The sequence below is a fragment of the Ursus americanus genome, chromosome 13 (assembly GCF_024610735.1).
Source record: "Ursus americanus isolate L20-20 chromosome 13, mUrsAme1.1.p, whole genome shotgun sequence".
Classification (NCBI taxonomy): domain Eukaryota; kingdom Metazoa; phylum Chordata; class Mammalia; order Carnivora; family Ursidae; genus Ursus; species Ursus americanus.
In genome coordinates this window covers 14,560,973-14,586,164 of record NC_142139.1, presented here as the reverse complement: position 1 = coordinate 14,586,164, position 25,192 = coordinate 14,560,973, and the positions used below count along the sequence as shown (strand labels likewise).

The 25,192-nt window shown below is 39.6% G+C and overlaps 1 protein-coding gene across 6 annotated transcripts in view; it reads left to right on the top strand.

Moving 5' to 3' along the window:
* PRDM5 (PR/SET domain 5) overlaps positions 1–25,192 on the top strand; it is a 193,889-nt gene that overhangs the window by 45,769 nt on the left and 122,928 nt on the right. For all 6 annotated transcript variants that reach the window (XM_045799063.2, XM_045799061.2, XM_045799062.2 and 3 more), the window contains one exon: positions 18,558–18,680. In XM_045799063.2, the coding sequence (XP_045655019.1) occupies positions 18,558–18,680 (123 nt within the window). The remainder of the gene's footprint in view (positions 1–18,557; positions 18,681–25,192) is intronic.

Here is a 25,192-nt window from a genome sequence, read left to right as displayed (position 1 = left end):
ACTGGAGAGAAGCATGTTTCTCATGAACATGAGAAAAACCTTTCTGTCGGAGGGGTAAAGTTCCCCTTGGAGGGAAGTGTTTGAGCTCAGGCTAGGAGGAGGTAGGAGGGGTGCTGTGCAGGACAGTCCTCTGCTAGATGGAAATCTGGCAAGATGGAGCTATGCAAAAACTGTTTGCACATTCTATGAGCAAGAGAGTCTGAGAAGCTGGGAAAAAGACCAGTTCCATCCACAAAAAGCCTGAAATCTAGTAGTGTCCATTTTTGCCTGCCCAATCTCAACCCTACCTAGAACTCCGAGCTAATAAATTTTCCATTAAGAAGACTCTGGACTTCCCAGAATCCACTCTGGGGTGATGGTGAGCTACACTCTTTTTCCAAAGTGCCTCCAGGTGCCATCCAGAGCCCAAGACCTGACCCACCGCTAACCTCTCCACGCTTGTCCTCAACATTTCCTGCTTCACATTTAACTCTTTCATTGTAATTTTATAGTGCTTTCACCCCCCACACCCACCCCCAGGCGTGACTTTGCTTTTGCTATGCTCTCTACCTGGACTATGCCCTTCTTTCTCTCCATCCCTGTCCCTCATTCCTGCCAGGCTGATGTAGGGGCCTCTCCTTACTGCTCTCTGAATACCTAAGGCAGGCTACTATTCCTGACTTTACTGCACTTTGGGGTATCTGTCCCCACATGCTGGACTGTGGAATAATAGAAGAGTTGAATATATGTATTTTTTTCAGTTTAGGTCATAACATTATATTGTTCTAGAAACCTTCAACCTTAATCTGGTTGCAATGTGCAGGCTGAACCTCGGAATCAGAGGCCAGCTGAACCTCTCCCCTCCTCTTTTTCGTCTCCTCCTCTTCCTTTACTTTCTACCCCTTTGCTTCTCCACCTCCTCCTTGTTCATCCTCTCCACTTCTTCCTAACTCCTTTGTCTTTCCTTCCTCCCTCTTCTTTCTTTTTAAAAAATGTTCAGTGTCCTTACACGGTGTTCTCATGCAGAGTTTGGCAGGATTTTTCTGTTCCATAATTCACGCATCCCTTAATCAAGCCTGAGTATTTCGAAGACCTCAGATGTGTAGATCCTAACAAAGCTTCCAGATCACTTTTGTGTTGACATGAGGGTTTTTTTTTTTCAATATGGCAAATGAGGTTCAAACATACCTTGTTCAATTTCTACACATTTGTCTTTTTATTTACTTGTCTTTCTAGTTGTTTTTTTTTTTTTTTGTATTTGTGTCAGTCTCCTGATGCCAACCATCTGTTGATTCTTTAATATTATAGCGACACAGGCTCTGTTTGTATTCAGGGTGGTTTACATTTTTATGTTTGCCAAGACCTTTTGCTGTTATTAGTGGTAAATTAAACGTGAGAACAACAGGCAGGCTAGAAGTCTCTTTACGAGCAGGTTGATGGATTTGTATCTGAGTATATAAGCTTTTGTGTGGTTACTCGGTTTTTGATCTGTTTTAGTAACAAATTGTAGCTCTAATTTATGTTTAACATAAAAAAGATTTAATTAATTTTTCCTTAAGTTCGGTGTGGTATTTTCTACAAGTCAAAAACACTAGCATTCATGTAACTCCTTTGCATACAGTGGAGGCTCTTCAAACATTGTTGAAAGTTTGCATAAAATTCTACCTGAGGGATTCCATGTTTTCTTTTTATATAGAGAAGATTAATGTTCATGGACTTGCATAAATTCCATCTAATGATTTGGCCTATAATTTCTTTACTGTATGATAAATGACTATTCTGAAAGTGCTTTGTTCTTTGAAGAATTTTTAGGACAGCTTAGATAATTAATGCTTTGATGTGCATATTTGTTACTTTTTAACTTTTGATTAACGAATCATGTTTTTCTGAAATCTTCCCTTCCATTAGGCCCTAGAGATCAGTCTAAACACATATTCTTTTGTCCACATTTAAGATGGCTTCGTATTTTACAAATCTCATAGAAATTTCAAAACCCAAAGGAGGGGCTTTGTTGACATATTGCCAGGATTTGCAAGTTGTCTTCAGTTTGCATATTAATAAGAAGATTGCAGGTGACCAGTAGAGGAATATATTCTTGTGTATAGAAGAGACTGTAGATCTTAGTATTATGTCCTGTTTTTATCTATGGGTGTCACTTCCAGGTCAAAGGGAGTGTGGGAGTAGTTCTCCACAAGGAAAATCTGTTTTCTTTAGAGTTGTAGTGCTGAGCAGCACTTTTATAGAGTACCTACTATCCATGCAGCTGTTTTCAGATTTAGCACGTTAAGGATCTCTGTTCCCACATTTCTTTAATTCTGTGGCATTGCATTTTCTTTTGGTACCATTGCCAGAGCACCTGTCATCATTCTAATAAATATATCACATCTCTATAGAGAAAAAGGACTCTAATGGGTTGTCTAAGCATTTTTTTACCTCTACATCCATAGACCTTTATACGGAAATCTGAACTCCAAAAAGCTCTGAAAACCAAATTCCTGAAAATTAAAGCTTTGAAAACCAAATGTAAATTATATATATATATATATATATATATATATATATATATATATATATATATATATATTTTATTTAGCAGCAAAAATGGACTTGAACTTATGTATGGCTCTTTATAGCCTTTTGCTTTTATCCTATTTAGCATGACTATCCATACATTTAGTGCAGAAATGTGAATGTGTCTGATTATGGGATGGTGTTCCAAACTCTGTAGAAAATGTTGTGTAAACAGTTTATGCACTATATTATCTTTCTAAAATAAACTTTTTAAAAAATCAGCGTGCCAAAACATCTGGTTAAAGAATTGTGATATTGTATAGGAACATTTCCAATTTCTGTTTAGGTAAAAGCTCAAGAGCCGTAGGTAATTCTGTAGGAGAAAAAAAACCATTAAAGGGAAGTATAATAGACTAATAATATATGAGTAAAACAGTGGGTATTAGAGTCAGTAAGGGACTCTTTGTTACTGAAAATAAAATGTTATGTATATTCGTGAGCTAGAACATGATACTATCCACATGTATAAGTAGTTCTGTCTTGTGGAAGTTCATTGCTTCCAACTTCCCGATGTTGTCTGTCTCCCCCGGTGAACACATTTGGAAGGTGATGTCATGGGTCTAGTGAGCTGATCATTAGAGTTTAATATTAGAGTTTTTGTGTATGCACAGGACGAGTTTTTCTCACTTCCGTGTTAACAGCTGCCAGAGAAGTGAGATATTTCTGGACAAAGAAGGTGTTGTTGCCACCTTTTAATTTTAGGTGGCTTATCTTTAAAGGTAGCTTGTTGAAAACTTAAAAACACTCCCTCAAGGAAAGCCCTAGATTGGTAAGCACACATTTAAAAACTCAAACCAATATCGTATAGTACCTTTTGAGCATCAGTTTTTCCACCTTCTCTTTATTGTGTTCCACATCTGTATTCGTAATGGTTTATTATGTCTTTACGAGGTGGAAAAGTAATAGAAAAATATTTATGGTCAGTGGTTTCCTTATGTGTTAAATTCTTGATGCAAGTTTGATATCTCTGTTATACTAGTGAAAGTATACTGGCAGCTGTATAATAAATGTAACAAAGAAACCCCATAACTGAAGGTTTAAGATTTGGGAAAAACAGATGAAATGGGAAATGTAGAAACATTTTTTTTTTTAATTTTATAAGAGGAACTGATTATCTCTGTAACCCAAGAATTAGCATTCAAATTTAGAAATAATATGTAGTAGGTCCCTTCTCTATTCTTTTCCTCCCTTCCTTCATTTAATATAAGACTAAATCCCTTACATTGAACATTTATATTACGCTTAAAGGCATTTGCATCTTTTTATGTAACTAATACTATGTAGGTTGTAAATCACCATTTATCATCTCATCTGAAGTGAAAGAAGCAAGGCAGTGAGGACTTGCCTTGGTCAGACAGCTTCAAGAAGCTGGAATTTGGCCAACAGCCCGAATGAGCTTGGAAGCAGATTCCTACACAGTCTTCCCTGTAAACCCAAAGCAGAGAAGCCAGTCACACCCATCTAGACTTCTGACCTACAGAACTGTGAGATAAGAAATGAGTATTGTTTTAAGCTATTCTGTTTAGGGTAATTGTGGTGCAGCCGTAGAAAATGAATACAGGTTTTGGTGCCGGGAGCTGTGTATTAGTTTTGTTTTTGCCTATAACAAATCAGTACACGCTCAGGGGCTTAAGCAGCAACCTTTTTAAAATCTTCCTTTCTGTAGGTGAGAAATCTGGGTGAGTTCTCTGCTTAAGGGTCTTAAAGCCGTATCAAGTTGTTGCAAGGCTGGGTTCTCATCTGGAAGTTTCGATGATCAGTTTGCTTCCAAGCTCATTGAGGTTGCTGGCTGAATTCAGTTCCTTCAGGTCATAGGACTGAGGTGTTTGTTCTGTTGCCGGCTGCTGGTCAGAGGCAGCTTTGGGTTCCCTATCAGGCCGCCTTGCAGCCCTACCATCTCAGTAATGGAAAATCCTCATGTCAAAGCCTTCTTGGCTCTCTGACTCCTCTGCTTGCCAGCCGGAGGAAATGGACGGGTTTTAACTAATCGCAGCTTGTGTAATTAGTTAGGCTCCCCAAGGGTATTCTCCCTTTTGTGATATCCTGTGACAGCCTGATCACAGGAGCGATATCTCATTGTCCTCACAGGTTCCACCTACACTCCAACTGCAAGGTATTCTCAAGGGTCATGAGGAGTCATCCTTAGAGTTCTGCTTACCGGTTGCCAACGAGGGACCAAGGCTGTAAGGATATTGAGTTAGTGTAATGTGGTGGGCTCTGGAATCAAACTGTCTTGGTTTGAACCCTAGCATCAATACTTAACTAGCTGTGAAACCTTAGATAAGTTATTCTGGTTGTCTGATTGTGTCTCAGTTTCCTTATCTGTTAAACGTGGTGAATACATAGCACCTACCTCATGGGGTTGTTTTGAGGAATATATTGTATATTATGTGTAAAGGTGCTTATTAGCCAAGAGTGTGACACATAATAAACACTCAATAACTGTTAGCTGTTATTACTATTATTATTTGTTCTTTAAAGCAGGATCCTTTTATGTTTCAGTTTTCAGAGAATGAATTTGACTAAATACAAAGCATATGTTCAGTAGAAGTAACATGATACTGATCCAAATGGGAGACTTTCATCATTATGGAATCTGACTCATGTTAGCATCTCTCAGATGCAAGTGTGAGCGCCTTTCCCTGCTCTAGACAGGGGATGTGTGCTTCTAGACAGGCTGGGCCAAGTGTGTGTGGGTGTGTGCCTGTGTCTGGGTCAGGCTCAGCCAATGGGTAGTAGTGCTGGGCATCCCAGAGGAATGCCGGGGGCACTCACCTGGGTCCATGATACTTTTTGGCTAGCCCCCAGAGACATTTCCCCTACCGGGGACAATGTTGTGGCTGGACTGGTCCTTGTGGTTCTTACTATGATTGCAAGATGAACCTCAGCAACAACTATCAGGGAATTTTGAAAAAAATGTTTATTACTTATGGGTCCTGGAGGGTGCATGCCATGCCTAGGGCCACATGGTGAGGTCATGGAGAGAGAGAGAGTGTGTGTGAAAGAGCGTGGACCTGCGGTTCTGCCTTTATTGGAGTTGAGTGTGGGGTGTCTAGGTTTTTGTGGGTTCACTCTTTATTGGTGAATTTAAAACATAAGAGTGGGTGGGGATTAAAGCAGGGGAAGGGAAGAACAAGTGGTCAGAAGGTCAGTTATCTATGTCAACCAGAGGTCTAAAAAGGGAACTTTATGAGTGGGGCAGCCAGGCTCTTTAGCTATGTGGCTGTCAATATCTTCATTCAAGATGGAGGTCTTTGAAGTAGATGCCAAGGCAGTCAGATCTTAATGTCAGGCATTTACATTACAGTCAGAAAAGCTAATTGTCAGGTGCTCACGCTGAGACCTCAGTGCAGTGGGAAGAGGATAGAGTGGCTCAAGCTGAGGTGAGAGAAGTCAGCATGTGAAGACCTTGTATGTCTTGCTAAGGAGTTTGGACATTCGACAGGCAATGGGCAGCTTTTAAACAGCCCTCGTATGAGAAGATGTGTGAATTACAAAGAGAACTCTGATGGCAGGGTAAAGGATGAATTTGAAGATAGATTTTGAATCAATGTGGAAAAATACTCCATTATGAAAATGCTGTAAGAAAAGTTTAGGAAGCTTTGCTGGAGGTGAGGGTGGGTCAGACGAGGGAAGTCTGGACCAGGTGATGGTCCTGGTGGATGCTGTTGGCCAGGAGATATGAGCATCTGAGCCAGAAGCAGCTGGGTTTGAGTAAGATTTCGGTTCAAGGGCACATGAGAATCCAGGACATCGGTCTATGAGGAGGGTCTAAATTAATGCCGGGGAGTATAATCCACCATTCTGGTTATGCATCCCAGAGAAGTGGGACTGATGGCATGTAGGGGACCAAGGAGTTCCAGCTGGCAGGATGGGACTGGCCTTCATCTGGCCTGGGGCAATCCAGCAGTGCAGGGCTACAACTCTGTCACAGAAAGATTGAGATTGAGGAAAAAGAAGCCAGCCACTAGAAGGACTACACAGGGTGTAAAGCAAGCTGGGCAGGAGTGCAGTCACTTACGGACTAGGCTGGGAATGAGAGATTGTCTAATGGGAGAAACAAATTAAAAATGCAATTTTAGGATTTTACGATACAGAGTCAGAGCAGGGTTGATGTCTGGGTTGAACTGGCAACGGCAGACTGAATAATTTCAGTGTCCGCCCATGTTCTTAAATAATCCATAAACTGGCCTCAGAGGTGAGGAGATTGGAGAGTGCGGCCTGAGAGGCCTGAGTGGTAGAGTCAGAGGGCTCCACCCAAATGGCCCAGTTTCTGGAAGGGACCACAATTCTTGAAAGATCCCTTAGAGTGCTTGAGTCCTTTTCTGAAGGGCTCCCCTCCAGGATGAGTTCTTAGTTCCACCGACTCCCTGGGCCCTTGGACATGTAACAACAGCTGCAAGAAAATCTGATCAAGGGGAAAGCCCCAGGTCGGTTTTTTCTTTTCTTTTCTTTTCTTTTCTTTTCTTTTCTTTTCTTTTCTTTTCTTTTCTTTTCCTTTCCTTTCTTTCTTTCTTTCTTTCTTTCTTTCTTTCTTTCTTTCTTTCTTTCTTTCTTTCTATCAGAAAGCATCCTCTACTGCAATATTTGTGTTCAAGGTTTGGACAGCATTCCTTGCCAGGCCTTTTGTTGCCAGAGCAGTACTAGTGCCAGATGCAGCTTGGTCTGTAAGGGGAAGATATTCCAATTCCAGTGATCCTGCCTCCTGGCAACGCAAGACTTTTGGCAGAATTCTTGAAAATGAGCTACGGTAAGAGAGAAGCATGTACAACATAGATGTATGGCCCCTTTTGAGCCAGTTCTTCTGTTTATGTTTGGATGATAGGAAGTAAGAGCTTTAGCTAGAAATTTTGAGTGAGGAACCTAAATGTTTCAGGAGCAAGTCAAGATCAGCTTCTTGGAGAAGACTTCTTTTTCTGAACACTCCTTAACTCAGGTGGTATGCTGCAAACCACCCTTACTGATACTGTTCTGTGACATACAAGGGCCTTCTGTGAATTATATGTGAGGGTCATATTTTGCCATCTTTCCACTGTGTCACTATATGATTCAAAGATGGAGAGTTGAGTGATGGGCCAACCAACCTAATAGGCTAGATGTATGGAAGGAAGATTTGAGAATTGTCTACTTTCCTCTTTGTTGCATATAACATATATATATTATTTACATTTTGTGTTTGTATTCCTTCCTGTAGTTACCTGAAACATGCCTTTTGGTATGGTTTTGTCTGCTTTGGAGTCAAAGCTTCTAGAAGGTTAGTCTGTCAGATTTTCTCCTTCTATACTCTATTTTTCAGATATTAGGTATCAATGTTCAAGGCTTCTAAATCAACATTTACCACTCATCTTTCATTCTCTCCTTAAGTCTGGTTTTTAATTCCAAAAGGACATTTCTTTTTAGGTCTTCTTTTTATATATGAAAGTTCCCAAGCTGAATGCTAGGGCGTATCACTTCCTGTTTCTTGTTTCCTTCATGTAGACATTGGCTTTTCAATTCCTGTTAGTGTTAATTCCTGATCACCCAGGCTTACAGTTTTGGAGTATTTGCAACTTTCCTTAGACTGTACTTCACATCAATTTCATAAGTAGATTATACCCAGGTATTATTTTGCAGTTACTTGTTGCTTTTATTTTTAAAGCCATGACTTCCTTCCAGAACCTATTGATTCACATGAGAATCAATTGTTGGTATAATTTTTTCTATAGTGCAGTCACATCTTATGCAGGGCTTAGGTTCTGAAACCAGTTCTCAAGGCAAGAATCTCATATAATTAAAATTGTGGGCCATGAAAAGGAATGGTCCTTACTATTTAAATTTGTTTTCTTTCTTTGATTTTTTCCCTCATTTCCTATTTCCTTTGGTTGAGCAGATGTAGTTTAATTTGTGTAAGTTAAATATGTGTGCAGTGAAACTCTGTTGATTTTGAAATGACCTTCTGCCTCTTCTGTTGACAAATTTGTATCCCATTCATTCAGCACCTGGACTGAACTCATTATGTGCGGGGGGTCGCCAAGACCACCCCCACATTTAGAGATTCACTAGAAGCATTCATGGGATTCAGCATATAGTTTTACTTATGGCTAAGATTTATTGCGGTGACCTAGTAAGGTTATATGGTCAGATCATAAGGAGGAAAGGCACAGGTAGAGTCTAGAAAAACCCATGTGTGGATTTCCTTATGCACTCTCCCTCCCATGAGTGGTCACACAGAGCATACACTTCTCTCAGTAATGAAAATGCAGCCACACACATGCGATATTTCTGTACAAGGAAGCCCATTAGAAATTTCGTACCCAAGGTTTTTATTAGGGACTTGTAGGTATTTTCTGTCTTGCATGTAACAAAATCCCAGATTTTTAGAAGAAAAGCAGGTGTTAAGCATAAACTAAATTGTTTGTACAGTCTAGGTACAGTGAACCACCTTGTCCACCAGAGTAGACTAGGGACAGTCTGAGAACCCGAGTTCCCACATGCCAGCCAAGGACCAGTCTTAAAGGCAGACTTTCTAAGCCTGACGGTCTCAGGCCTGGAAAGTTTATTCTTTTTGCACATCTTCTTGATTGGAAGCTTTCTGTAATGTACTCTTCTCTGCTCTGACACTGATTTTTCATGTTTGTCCATTCTTAGGACCTGGCACTGTATGTTACTTTACACCCATGGGCACTAAATGCTTTTGGAATGAATGAAGTTCATATATATATCACCTTATAATAATCAGCACATTGCTTTGTGAGTTAAAGAAATATTTGTTTTCTGTTTCCTCATTAATACTGAAGATGTTGAGGAAAGGAACTGTCCTCTAGACTTTCATTTGTGCCTTTCATAGTACATTTTAAAATAACTGATAAAGAAATGTACAGTAAATGTTATTTAATAAATGTTGTTTACTGATAAATGTCACTTTTTAGAATTCGTTCATCACAGAATTATGAGAAGGGAAAGGATAAACTTTAGTAATTGGGAAACATTTATTATCTTAGGTTCATTCTTATACGAAGATAACTCATTTGGTCTGTGTTAACCATGTACATTTTAAAGATGTCAATGAAGAGAATATAATTCATTTAAATGGCTTGGGTAGATTTAATTTTAATTGCCTGTAGAAAAACCATGTACTTTAGAAAAAAATCTGAAAACATGATGACTATAGCAGTGGAACATGGGTTAGAAGATGAGGATCAAAGGAAAAGTAGATTTTTTTTTTCATTTTTTTCTCTGTGTGGACTGCACTCTGCTCTTTGGCATTCAGTGTTTCCATACCTTTGCCTGAAGTTTCAGATACAAAGCATCTTATTCTAAAAATACCATCAAAACTGTGATCTCTGGATCTTGGAAATTATCATTGTTTTTTACACAACCATTTCCAATGATTTCATGTCTGATGATTGGAATTTTGCTACTCAAATTTGCTTATTATTGTTTGGCACACTTTGTGTACCCTTTTAATATGCCATAGAGAATGTTCTCCAGAAGTTGACTTCAAGGCTTTAAGTCTGTGTAAGTTTCAAATCTATATTAAACAATTGGGTAACACTGTAGTCTCATAAAACTACTTAGACTTGAAGTTTTGTGAATTGTTTCTGATGGATCTGATGGATGTTACCAAACTGTCAGGAGACATATTGACTTTATTAATATGGTTTTCTAATTTGTTAGTGAAATAACACTTATAGAGATGTCATCTGCCTTATGATACTGAAGAAAATCAAAAAGTAGACAAGCCACTAAGTAGTCAAAATAGATGCCACAGTATTCACACACTAACCCTTGCATATTCTTCACAGAAAACCCCTAAAGCAATGGGTATAAGAAGCTAATGTCAGCTGAATTTACCTTAGTCTTTTTTTTTTTTTAAAGATTTTATTTGTTTATTTATTTATTTACAGACTGAGTGGGGGGGGGATGGGCAGAGGGAGAGGGAGAGAGAGAATCCCAAACAGGCTCCATACCCAGGACCCAGCCCGACCCGGGGCTGGATCTTACCACCCTGAGATCCTGACCTGCGCTGAAATCAAGAGTCAGACGCTCAACCGACTGAGCCACCCAGGTGCCCCTGCTTTATTCTTTATGCTTAAAACACTTGTCTATCCAAAAATGTCACTGAAATCTGAATACCTGAACATGTTTGTAAAACTATAGAAAGGGACAATGGCTGTGAAGGCTGTCTCATAAATTTACTCTGGAAAAGCTGATGCACTTTTGACTATGTCTTTCAGTTTGTTAGTTATTCCTTCTTTTAAAAAAATAGATCAATTTTCAAGATACCTTGGAAGGCAAGGAAGACTCAAAAAAGGAGTGCTTTTAAAAGTTTAACATTAAGTCTCTCATTACTCTTATAAAATATTTTTGAACTTTAAAAGGAAATAAAGACAATGGCAGTTTTTTAAAAAAGACACATTAGCTGAGCTTCTGGTGAATAAAATATTTATTGAGACCATCACCAAATAAAAAGTTTCTAACCCAGAATGGTCAGTTGCCCAATATAGATAGGATGTACTTACCTACGTAAACTTGACCAAGTTGCTCCGTGAAACTTGCCTTTGTGTCTGACCGTATCTCGTGAATGTGCTTGATACAGGTTAGTTGATTATAAAGGCAAATCAGTTAAATGTAAGATATGGAGCCGAAAAAGCCTTGTGATTTTAAGTTGCGTAAGTAGCCCTGACGCCCAGATCATGGGTCATATGGCCCTTTGTGTGCCATTTTATGTCCTGGGTGAAGAGAGCTTTGACAGATTCATGAGCATCCACAGAGGACAACCAGGACAGTGAAAGAACCTAAATCATATCAGACAAGGAAAGTGTTACTTGTCTTGTAGAAGAGAAAATAAAGAGAAGGAGGGACTCTTGCCTTTAGAAATTTGGAAGTCCACGTGTGTAAGAAAAATTAAAACTACTGAAGAGAACAGGCCTGGATGGAGTTGATGGCGGTTGGTCATAGAGCAACATGTACCACTTTGGCCGGAGGTTAGAGTGTCGATTGAGCTGAAATGGGATCTGGATTTGCTATTACCTTCTCAAGGCACCTGCTCTTACTTCAGGTGTTCAGGCAAAGGCTATTTGAATATGTGTTTGGATGTGAATCATGCTATGTAGGATGTCATTCATGTTTGTTCCTTGGAAGAAGTTAGCGTTGCAGAAAAATGGTGCCTGTATTTCCAGCTGTGCCATTGGAAAGCAGCGTTTGTGTTGAGGGTGTCTGTTAGCCACCGTCAGCCTCTGTTTCCTAGTATTTTGTGATTGCAGATGTCCATCGGTATACAGTGCTGTCCTGCATCTTACTTCATTCGATGCTCGCGCAGTTTCTCTGAGGTCATGAGGCAGGGACTATCAACCCCATTTTGGAGGTCAGGACACCGTGGCTCAGCTCTGTGAGAGGGAATGACTCACCCGAAGTGATAGTCAGAGCTTACGTAACACCTCGCTTTTTGATTCCTAGTCCAGCATTTTCCCCAAGCCAGAATACTTTTCTGACGTTCCTTTCAGCTTGACATATTTAGGGCACTAATTATTTGTAATGAAAAACAGACTTGATTTTTCACATCAATCCTTTTAAGTCATTTAACTTCCTGTGCATTATATTCTGAATGCTGTTCAGTTAAAGAGACTGGGATCTGTAAAAGTCTGTTTTCTCTCTGTCTGCTTTTCCATCTGAAGATGGGGGAATCCATGGTCAGGGAGATTAGATAGTTTGCGCGGGGCGGGGGAGATATAAGCAGATATGCCACAGTGATATGTGTGTGTATGTGTGTGTCTCTGTGTGTGTGTCTGTATAAGCCCAAAACAAGCAAGCATTTTAAACAGAATCCTTTGAAAAATCAACAGAAAAAAACCCCATGCCCTTTGTTTAGAAACCATAAATCATTAGTTTCCTAGTGACAATCCTTGCTGATTTCTGAAAGTGTGTCTCTCTTTGGTTTGAATCTGACAAAGTGGGGCTCCTGGGTGGCTCAGTCGGTTGTGTCTGCCTTTGGCTCAGGTCATGATCTCAGGGTCCTGGGATTGAGCCCCACATTGGATTGCCTGCTCAGCAGTGGCGAGTCTGCTTCTCCCTCTCCCTCTGTGATCTCTCTTATTCTCTCTCTTAAATAAATACAGAAATTTCTTAAAAAAAAAAATAAATCTGACAATGTTGTGGTGTCTGATTACATGAGCAAACTTGTTTTCTGTGCTTCCAAAGATATCCTGAAATCTGTTTAATTAGACACGGAAGGCAGGGCATCTGGCCTAACATCAGTTAAAAACAGAAAAAAAAAATGCCTGTAATTTAAATATAAAAATATGATGACATTGTAAACTCTAAAGATATTCATACCTTAAATCTTTTTTTTTTTAATGATTTTTTATTATATTATGTTAGTCACCATACAGTACATCCCCGGTTTCCGATGTAAGGCTCGATGATTCATTAGTTGTGTATAACACCCAGTGCACCATGCAATACGTGCCCTCCTTACTACCCATCACCAGCCTATCCCATTCTCCCATCCCCCTCCCCTCTGAAGCCCTCGGTTTGTTTCTCATAGTCCATAGCCTCTCATGTTTCATTCCCCCTTCTGATTACCCCCCCTTTCTTTATCCCTTTCTTCCCCTACCGATCATCCTAGTTCTTATGTTCCATAGATGAGAGAAATCATATGATAGTTGTCTTTCTCTGCTTGACTTATTTCACTTAGCATTATCTCCTCCAGTGCCGTCCATGTTGTGGCAAATGTTGAGAACTCGTTCTTTCTGATAGCATACCTTAAATCTTAGTGCTTAAAACTAGCTTCTTTGAAAAGCCTTGTTGAAAAATAGGAAAGGAAATATATTTTATTTAATAAATTAATCATATAGCATACTGTGACTTCTCTTTAAGGACATTATTACTATATATTTGAAACTGACTGTACTTCACTGCCATTAAATTTTACCATATGTTAAATAAAATTCTATTGGTTACATTTTGCCATGCCTGATGGCAAATATGACTGATCTCCTATTAGATAGTGAGTAAAAAAATTTCCCAGGCATTCAGAATAATAGAGAAGGAGAATAATAAATAACACTGTAGATTTTTTTCTTGTGAAAATTAACTATCCAAATAATAAATAGGTGACCCAATTTAACACAGAAAAACAATTAAATTTAAGGAAAGAAATTTGTACTGGTTACCTATTGCCAGTTTTTTCCTTTTATTTGCAAGTTAGGGGGCACTGGGGTGGCTCAGTTGGTCAAATGTCTGCCTTTGGCTCAGATCATGATCTCTGGGTCCCGGGATGGAGCCCCGTGTCAGGCTCCCTGCTCAGTGGGGAGCCTTCTCTTTCTGTCCTCTGCCTCTCCCCCTGCTTGTGCTCTCTCACTTGTACTCTCTGTCAAATAAATAAATAAAATCTTAAAAAAAAAACAAGTTAGGATTTTTTCTTGCTGAGCTGAATCTTTTTGTGTGTGTGTGTGATTTCTTCCGTTTTTTACTGGGTGGAAAGACAAAATCAAGTGTGACTTAACATTTAGTACTACTCATCTTTGGTCTGAAAAAAGGGACAGATCCACAGTGGCATGTTCTCTTGGACACTTCAAAAGTGATGTCCGTAGCGTTTAACAGAGGCTAGAGCCTGCCAAATTCCCACACAGTTACAATTTACATTTACTATTAAGTGGCAAATTCAGAAACATATAAACACCTATATGGAAGTGTGAATGTTTTCGTTTTTATATGAGAGTTTCTTTTCCCTTCCCCACCTTAGCTAATTTTTTTTTTTGTGTGTAACTGGCTTAGGAAGTCTGTGCAAATCAGACAGGGTTTGGGATTGAGATGGTTTTTGCTGCAGGAAGAGAACATTCACTTCATTACAGGCCCCCAGGCATGCAGAAGGAGATCCTCAGTAGGACAGTAACCAATACATTTCATTTTCGTGAAAATTCAAAGAAAAGATGATGGTATTTGGAAGACCAGTTTTGACAGGAAAAAAAATACACTTTGGCTTCAGAGCTTAGTTAGAGGCTGGAACATGATACTAAGAGGAATATCTTCTTTATTTGTTAGACTTTAAAGATGTTCAATTTATTACCTCAGGGTTCAGTATCAAATTAAAAATAGATAAATGGAGACTTTAATGGTAGCCATCTGTCTGGAGAGTTTTTACTTGGTTTCTCTGGAGTGGAAGGATGGCTTAGATTATCTTTGAATGTCTCTTTTAGATATTTCATGAGGAGAATGCTGTGGTTAGGGTGGGAAGATGCAAGTCATGTGTGCAGGTTATCTAAGAGTTTCAGTGAAGTGTTGAAGACCGGGATAGGGGAATGAGGCATTGGAAAGTTGGAGAAGACAGGTAGCCTGCAAAGATTGCGGACGAACTTAAAAGTCATTTGGGTAAGGGTATTTAGAATAAAATAAACGGGCAGTGGTCTGTTAATGACCAAAAAAATTATTTCGACTACGAATTGTTATGAGAATAGAAGTAAAAGTGAATCAATATCTAAATTTGGATGTATTGAGGGACACCTGGGTGGCTCAGTCGGTTAAGTGTCTGCCTTCTGTTCAGGTCATAATCCCAGGGTCCTCGGATGGAGTCCCACATCTGACTCCTTGCTCAGCGGGGACCCTGCTTCACCCTCTGCCTGCCACTCCCCCTGCTTGTGCTCTTTCTCTCTCTCTCTGACAAATAAATAAATAAAAATAAAATCTTAAAAAAAATAAATTTGGATGTATTGAAAGTGACAGATTTCATCAGAATTTTAATATGAAATTAAATTGTGCTTGTCTTTTAAGCTGTAATATGATGTAAGAAGGTAATAGACAACGAGAGAGTGCTTACGTCTAATGGACTGGAAATGAGTCACTAATACTGAATAATTGGACATAGTTGGAGCCAAAGGGCCTGGGAGAAAGCTGAAATATACGAAGAACAAACAACGCCCCTGGGAAAATGTGCTTACTATAAATCAGAGAAATCTTTGTTATATTTCACATCTTTGAAGAAAGAATTCCAAATGTCAAGCCCATCTGATACACACTGTACTTAATACCAGGCGATGAATGTATGACTTAGAAGGGCCATTGACTAGTTTCTGTAAGTAGTGCTATCCTGTCAAACTGAGATATGTCACTGACAGAGCCATTGGTGTTTCCCTACATAAAATTGGCTGGATTGTGTAGATTTCAACAGTAGTGGTGTTATGGGTGAGTGAGAGTCTGTTGTGTGAATGGAGGTCTCAGTCCTGGGATTCCCCAGAAGATTTACGTGGGGATCTGCACTCCAATAAAGACAGCCAGCAGGAAAGTAGCAAGCACAAAGCAGTTCATTAAAGGGAACGTACACCCTCAAGGTGGGAGGGGGCAGATTCTGAGAGGTGGAACCCAGCCCCCAGGTTGTTTTGAGATTGGGTATTATTGGGTCTCTCTGGGTGGGATGGAGCTCTGACTTCCAGTGGGGTGGTCTCTAAAGGAAGCTGCTTCTAGTCTTTTGGGAAACTCCTCCCACAGGTTGGGAGGGGGAGTTTGACCCTATGAGCTTTGTGCCAGAACCTTCTTGGCAGCCTTCTCCCTGGGGGGGAAGGGAGGTTGTACCCATAATGCAAATGTATTATAATCAGTCTAGGGGTTACCCTGGGGCAGAGGTGGAAGAAGAGAGGGCCCGCTCTGCACCTGTGGCTCTAGATCTGTCCGCCCCAAGGTCTTGGAAGCCGCAAGGTCAGGACGTTTGTATTCCCAGACTTTCAATGTGTAGCTTACTTATCACAGTCCTTGCCTCCAGCTCCTGTCTCTATCATTCCTCTCCCAGGATTTGGGACTCTGCCTTGGGGTATTCCTTCTACTGCTAGAGTCTAGCTTCTGCCTAGCAGTTGGAGGTTTTAAATTGTGGTGCTGAGAACATTTTTCTTTCAAGTGTCTGATGGCATTGCCGTTCATTCTGCTTAATTTAGCTGTTTGTCAATATAAACAGTTTTGTTACTGTCGCCATGGAGGAACCAGGAAAGGAGACTTCATACCCAAAAATTTAAAATTATTTATTTACTCTGCCTAAAGGAAGGTGAGTTGATGTCCTCTTTGAAGAGACTTATAGAGGGTCCTTTCTATCTGTCAGTGGGCAGTGAGGGTTCCGCCTTGAGGGGCAAGTAGGAACGTGGTACAGTTTTCTAGTGCCTCCTAAAGGAGATCTTCTCAGCATGAGGGGTTTTTTAGTGAGAAGTTACAAATTCCCGTAGCTTCACACCTAAACATGTGAGAGATAAATAGTAGGTGTTTATACTCCTAAGTTCTTCTTTTAGCAATTACAATATCAAAAATTAAATTCCTCCTCAGTGAGGTCTGGTGTTTCATTAGCGAGATTTTTAAAGGATTATTGAGAATCCTTTGGCACTGAAGAAATCAGGACTTGTTTGAGAAACACGGCAGTGAATATATAAGGTAGTAGGAGCAGGCAAACTATGTTTTCTGGACAATATATGCTAAAATCCTGACATATAAGTTTTTGTAGTGAGTGTAGCAGATTTTTCTATGTAAGTTTTCGGGGGTAACATGACCTGTGTAGATGGCTTCCTAATCTGGACGTCAGTGTGTGACTGGGCCTGTGCCGTCTGTCTGCTCTCAATGCCCTCGTTTTCTCCGTGGCTCCTTCTGTTTCACTTCCAGGGCCCTTCTATTTGCCTTTTCTGGGCTGTTCCCTCTGTCTGGGCACACTCTCTCCAGCCCTTCACTGGCCCCCGGCCAGTGCCTGCCTTCTTTAGAGCTCTTCTCAGGTCACCTCGTTTCAGACAGGCTATGCTTGACCATCTCCTCTGAGATTGCTTGGCTCTCCTCACTCTGCTTGTTCCCACTCTGCATTAGTTGTCTTCACAGCTCTTCTCTTTACCTGAAGTTATATTCTATGCTTGTGTGTTCTGAAGTGCTGCGACGTCCAGCTTCATTTGTCTTGCTCACGGAAAGATTCCCAGTGCCTGAAGCTGTACCTGGCACGTGGTAGGAACTCAATAAATTATGTCCAGTGAATGCATGATTGTCCAAATGTATCATGAAAATACATACCTTAGTAGCCTGGTTGTGCTTTATTAATTAAATAAAATTTTGGAAATGTAGAATTTGTTTATCCCCACTCCAAGTCTGCAAAGGTGAATTTATGTTCTTATATTTGTGTTACTTGGTGTTAGAGATCTGAAGTGCTAATCACTCATTCCTTCTTTCCTCCTCTCCTGGACTCCAGTTGAATATAAACACATAGTGAGTTGGATGGAGATTGATATATGCATTATTAAACTGAGCAGTGCCTGATAACGTACAGTGCCGGGGCTTCGGAGAAGTTCTGTTTGAAGCAACTTGGATTCAAGAATGTCCAATGGACTACCCACTCCTTTGGCAGTCACCTCCCTCCCTCCCTCCATCTGAATCTTGAATGGGTCTGACCAGGACGATTTATGGCATGAAACAAAAGGCAGAGGGCCCACCGTCATCAGCAAACTATGAGCAGGCCATGAAAAGACAAAATGGAACCTGTTTTATTCATCAACTAGTTAAAAATGTGAAAATGTGGCTCAGTGGATGTCAGCTTCCACTGGTTTCATTAGCAAGTTCTCCTCATATGGAAATGATTCAGTAAACAGGTGGAGAGAGAAATTGAAGGGATTGCTCCAGCTCCACCCCCCTCAACTGGGAACCAAGCAGTAAACCCTCCTTTGTGGAAAAAGGGGGACAGGTTGCAATTACGGTTATCCCCTGAGTGATTGCAGTTGCAACACATATATTAAAATATACCTACAAACAAATAATTTTAACCAGAAAAGAGCTATCAACACAGGATGTTTCTGAGAGTTGCTTGCAATTGTGAGTCATCTAGACATCTGCCAAATAAAATAGGAGGCTCTATTTGTACATATGTTTAAGGGGAAGAATGGATGTTAATCCAGCATCTATTCAACACCTGTCAATAAGAAGGTATATATTTATGAGAAAATATCTTATCCTACCCTTGATATGTTTAGCATGACTAATACTGACTTCAAGTACAAACTCAGGAGCTTTTTATGTTTCAGGTTCGTGGGAGTAAGGGAGAAGTTCTATACATTTTGGATGCTACCAACCCACGACACTCCAACTGGCTTCGCTTTGTTCATGAGGCGCCATCTCAGGAGCAGAAGAACTTGGCTGCCATTCAAGTGAGCTTATTTGCTTCTTATTTGTACTATGCACTGTGAGGGCAATGAACTAATTTATAACTGCACTCCCTGTTTTAAGTTGACTCCCAATGACCTGCTTCAAATAACAGTAACTAACTTATAAAGCAGGGAAATCTCATCTATTCAGCATATGCAGGAAAGGGGCAAGTCTTGTTGTAAATTGACACCAGATCACTCTCTTGATGAAAATTCTTGAGGGAATGAATTTCATGGTCTGATACTGTCCTTGGCAGATTTTATTTTCAAGTACTTTTAATTCATTCAGTGAACATTTATTGATAGTTTCTTTATTTGACGGTTTATTTGGCTCATAGTACAATATTCTGTGTTATTGTTTGGGAAAGGCTTCATGGAGAAAGTTTACTGGGGTATATCCCCATGGCTAGATTTTGAGCTCCTTGAAGATTGTGTATTAGTCAGGATTTTCCAGAGAAACAGAACCAACAGGATCTATATATCTATAGCTGTAGCTGTATCTATATATACATAGAGAGATTTATTCTAAGGAATTCGATTATGGAGGAGGAGATTTATTCTAAGGAATATGGTTATGGAGGAGGCTGGCCAGATCCAAACTCTGCAGAGCTAACGTCCCATTTTGAGTCTTGAGGCCACGGGCTGCTGTAGAACAAGGAAGAACCAATGTCCCACTTCACACACTGTTAGGCTGGAAGAGCAGATATTCCAGTATGAAGGTCATCAAGCAGGAGAATTCTCTTATTTGGGGGAGGATCACCCTGTTGTTCTGTTCAGGCCTTCAACTGATTGGATGAGGCTCACCCACACTACGGAGGATGATTTACTTTACTCAAGTCCATCTATTTAAATATAAATTTCATACCAAAACACCATCACAGAAGCACCCAGAATGATGTTTGAACAACTGTTTGGGAGTCTCGTGGCCCAGTCAAGGTAACATGTAAAATTCACCATCCTAAGTAGGATCCATATTTTATTGAATTCTGTATCCCTGTATCCTAGTATAATACGTGCTGCACATAACATTGGGCTCTGAGGGAAACTATGAGTTGAACTTAGGTGATTCCTCAATAGAAATTAAGCCAAGAAGAGAAAAAATTAAGGCAATAAGTTTTTAGAGGGGTCCTCTAGTTAAAACTCTTTGATCAGATGATTAACAGAACAAAGGTATATTGCATTCTTTTGGGAAATTGGCTGATTGCATGTGAAAACACAGCTCCTGGTTCCTAAACTGCAAAAGAAGAAGCAAACCTATGGTTGGCAGAAGTAAGAGAGAAGGAAAAGAATAAGGGAACTAATATTTTCTTAAATATTTACCATGTGTACTGTTCTATAAGCTTCATAAACATCATGTCTTTTACTCAGATCAGAAGAACTCTAAGTTTAATATTTTGCCGAGGGTTATGCTGATTTCATTTAATTCTGAGTGTAAAACCAACAGTCACAAGAGGGAAAATGCACAGAATTAGGTGTTTTTAAAGTAACCAGAAAAGAGTCATCTAGAATATTCCATTTCCTGATGTTATTAGCTAACCAAATTTTTTCAGTATAAATAAGTATTGGATTTCAGTACAAATAAGTCTTTGTCTGGATAAATGACAGATGCCTCTTACCAACAGGCTAGGTTGGGATGGAAAACAGGATCTTTTGGCAGTTATAGATATTCAAGCCATATTTTAGATTATTCATGACATACATTGATCCAACCACAGATTTCAGCTGATCTTTTTAAATGTGTAGACATTAACTTTTTTTCAAGTATTTTATATTTTTTTTGTGGTTTCCTAATGCAGTCATCTCACAGCATCTCCAGTTACCTCATAATTTTAATCTACAGACTCAGTTTTAGGATTTCCTTGTGAATATTACCACTATCAAAAAACCTACAGACCCATGAAATTTACTTTAGGCAAACCCATTGTTTGTGTTCTTTCTTTATTACTGTGTTTTAGAGAATGTTATTCTATTGAAACTAGATTCTTTTCTCCTTGTGCTTAAATAATAACTTTAACCTTTGTTCAGATGCCTTTTGTTTGAGACGTTTCTTCCTATTGGCTGTTATTTCTGTAGCGTCCGTAACTCTCTCCATTGGCCCAAGGTGTCGCCTACTCAGCTTCGAGTTTTGTGTCAGGCTCTCTCAGATAAGCCTTGTTGAAGAGTTCCCTTTCACGGTATATTTTGCTTGTAATGATCCCTTTAGGTAACGGACCACTCTGTCAGTAGGTGTTTATCTCCATCTTCTCTTACCCACATTCGCGACTCTCTGCCCTATTTATGTATTTCGTTATATGGGACCACCTGCATGGCTCTCTTTTTTGGTGACGGCAGTTGCTAAGACTTACACTACAGTGCTCTTCTTCCGCTAGGTCACCTGTTCTGCGTTCCTTGAAAGAGAGGAGGAATCTACAAGGGATGACTGTTGCAACTTTGATACCCCCAGAAATTATTATTTGATTTAAAAGAAGGTGAAGCAGGGTGGGACTAGAATAGGATTCATAAGCTAACTAGAGGCTCTGGGAAGTTTCATCCTCGAATTTAATTAGAATCTGTTCAGAGGCCACTGGGAGAGTCTTTGGGTGCAGAAGTGATGACAGTGCCTTTAATTCCTTTTAACGTTGTTTTGGCCTTTCCTTAGAGGGGGGTTGAGTGCACTCTAACCATGTTTCTTGCCACGGAGCACAGCATGGATCTTTGTTAGCTCCCTTGGTGAACGTCTGTTTTACTTGAACGGTAGCTGGAGTAGCAGATCGTTCAGGGTTCAAAATCACATCTGAGCTAGGGGCAGAGGACATAATAGTTGGGTCGCAGGGCTGACGGTGATGTCAGCCTTCTGATTCGTTGGGTAATCTCCTGAGGGTTGCATTCCAGAAACACTGAGTTGGTAGGAGAAGATCATAATGTTTCCTGCATAACATTATGAATCACTTACATTCCAAATTGTATCTGAAATTTGGGGTATTCAGGAAATTTTTTATTTGAGCTGTATGTCCCAGGAGTGGAGTAAATGAGAAACATTTGTGGCTATGTGGCTTGCTTGGTGGAAAACGTCAATACTTGGTCCAATTTTTTTGGACAAGGGATTAAGAATTTGAGGTCTGTTTTGGCAGAGGTTTGGAACTCCTTTTTGGAGACTTAGTTTACTTGTAGTTTTGCAATTTATTTGATTTTGGAAAATTTGCTTTGGAAATGATGATTTAAATATATGAATTATTGAAGGATCTTGTAAGCAAAAAATTCTTCCCACATGCACACATTTCAGAATAATTAGTTAAACTGTTATGTTCAGACTTCTGAAAAATATTTCCAACTGAACCAGAAAATTCTAAGTGTGAAAGATGTGGCTTAAAATGAACCAAAAGAATTCTTCGGCTCCATAAAAAAATGGGTGATTCTTATTTAATAAGAGTTGTGTTACACCAAAGGAAAAAAAAGGAATATTTGAAAAAATATTTGACCTACTCAGGGTTTTACAGGCTTTTAAAAATTTCTGATCTTTTCATAGAAAATTATTGATTTAGGTACAGAATTATGTCAGTCAAAGTTGAGACTGTGGATTCTTGGGGTATTTCAGAGATATATTTAAGGACGTATTTCCAGGCATCTCTTCCCGGGGACTTTTTTGCAGTATATTATCAACATAAATGAAAAGGTAGCTTGGTGTTATAAGGAAAACGAGCATATGGAAAAACATTTGGGTTTTGGTACACCTCATGAGGGATGTCAGGTTGTGGGGGTGGCCTAAATAAGTTGAGAGAGCACTAGGTATTGAGCCAAACTTGTGATGTCAGCACAGCTTTGTCCCAATTCTGATGTCAGTTTAGTTTTCCCGTTACCAAGAGAGCTATTTTATTACATATTATTTTCTCTGCTTCCTCTGCCTTGTGTGAGGATGATCAGTCTTAGGCAGTCTATCCTGGAGTCTTTTGGTGACATGTGATATTTCAAAATGGCAGAACTGGGAGATCAGATGTGGATTCCCTAGGAGAGAAGCAACTTGAATGTTTTTAAAGCACAGACGAGACTTTCTCCATTGTCATCAAGACACTGAGATCCACAGGCTTATTAAATGGTGTTGATGCAGCATTCAGACCACAGTGATCCCAACCTAGCAACCAAGGAACCAAAAAAAAAAAAAAAAGAAAGGAAAAAACCCCCAAAATATCAAAAGAAGTTTTCATTTATACCCCAAATTGTAGTTTTCTCTAATTCAGTTTCTTCTCGATTTCTGTTTCTTTCTATCCTATTTGTCTTTCATTAGGTTAAAGTTTAAACTGATGTACAATTACAAGCAGTTGGTCCTATGAAGTTAAATCCTAGCCCTACTGTGGCCACATACTCTTGTGGAAAGTAGAGGAATTATCGTATTACTTACCAACTTATTATTTTAATTCAGATCATAGTTTATTGGCAGGTCAAATGAGTATTTATTGAAATATCCTTATGTATAGTGATGACCTTGAAATATATCAGTTAATCCTCAGTAATGATGATGGCAATGGCAGCTAACACTTACTGAATACTTACTATGTGCTAATAAGTGGTTATGTGTATTATAACCTTAATACTTTCCATAATCCTGCGAGGAAGGTGCTATAATTGTTGCCTCCCTTTGTCAAATGAGAATACTGATAAGCAGAGTTTAAGTAACTTGCCTGAGGCCACACAGAGTAGCTGGATGGAAATTGAATCCAGGTGATCTGTCTTCCCTGTCCACCCTCTAAACCTCTGAGCTCTAATACCCTAGAGTTGAGATAATTTATAAAGGAGTAAATGCAGGTTTTAAAAACCTTCCATGTGTCTGAACTTACTATTTGTATATTTCTGAAACAGAACAGTTTAATTTAAAAATAAACATATTTTAGAGTTATTTACATCAGGTATTCCGTGATCTTTTTTAAGTTCTCAAACTATCCCGAGTTCATTCAAAACCATTGCACCTTCTTTTCCTTTATGCATAGGTCATGCTTAGGCAGTATCTGTCCTTGCCTCTTTTCCCCTGTGGTTCCTTTCTCCTCAGCTGCTAGCTAATGTGTTAAAAATTTGTTAAAGTTAGCATTTAGATCTCTTGAAATTAATAATAGTAAAATTTCAGGATCAGAGCATGTCAGTTTGGGTGTAGGGGAAAGTTTTGAGTAGGTGGGACGTCCTGAGCTTCTCAATCTCAGAAACCGTACAGGTAGTTTCTTCTACTGCCTCCACTGAAGACCAGTTCTGCTTCCCAGTGACCATGTCTCACCCAGCAGCAAAACAGATGGTGCTGTTGCCTTTTGACTATGAGGATTCTGTGAATCACTTTTATTGGAGCATGACTTTTGAGTTATTTTTCAGAATGATTTTCATCTAGCCTGTCTTATCTGTATCTTTTTGTGATTGTGTTAGTTATCTATTGCTGCGTAACAAATTTCCCCCCAAATTTTAACAGTTTAAAACAACAAATGTTCATTATTTCATACATTTTCTGAGGATCAAGAATTTGGGAGCAACTTTCCTGGGTCGTTCTGGAGTTCTAGCTCAAGGACTGTTGTGATCAAGTGTCAGGGTGTTGGAAGCCTCCAAAGACTTGATTGGGATAGGGAGTCTACTTCCAAGATTACTCACATGGCTCCTTTACCATGTGAACCTACTTACCTAGGGCTCCTCATGACATGTCAGGTTGCTTCTCCAAGAGTGATGTGAGCGAGAGAGAGAGAGCTGCCATCTTTTATAACCTAATTTGGGAAATGACATACCGTACCATTACTGCTGTGGGATGCTGTTAGTCACACAGACACAGACCCCAGTACAGTGGAGGAGGGGAATAGAAAAGGGTGTCAATCCCAGGAGGTGGGGAATCATTGGGGGCCATCTTTAAGGCTGGTGCTGGCAATGGTCAGTGAGGGAACTTTGCTTTGTAGAAGGAAGAGGAAAGGTTAGAGTCAGTGGACAAAATAAGCACTTTATATAGAATCAGAAGGAATGCAGAACTGAGCCCAGTTTGGATACTATTAAGAAAGGCAATTTAAACAGTAGATTCCTGGCTCAGAGCCTTGCTGGCTGAGCAGTTCGCTTGATGCGTTCATTCAGCTGAGAGCTCTCGAGCATCTGCTGTGTGCCAGGGCCTGTGCTGAACACTGGCGATATTATAGTTCAAAAGATGATCCAGTCGCTGTCTCCATGGTGGTAAAAATATTCTTGGAACTCTTCCTTTTTGTGAATTAATGATAATAATTTCTACCTCATTGCATTTTGTGAAGATTAAATTAAACGAGATAGCATATGCAAAACACCTGGTCCCCATGTGTGCCAATATACGTGAGCAAGTATTTTTGTCACAGGTCTGCCACGTTTATAGTTTTTGTCTCTATAGCTTTGTTTCTATATAAAACAGAGCAAAATCTGTTTTATTTCTTCTAAAATCTCCTCAGGGTAGCTAGTATAAATGCCAAGCATGTTGAAGATGTGTTTGTAAATAATCACCACTCAGGGAACAACCTACTATGTGGAAATGACTAGACCCTAATGGGCCTGCCCCC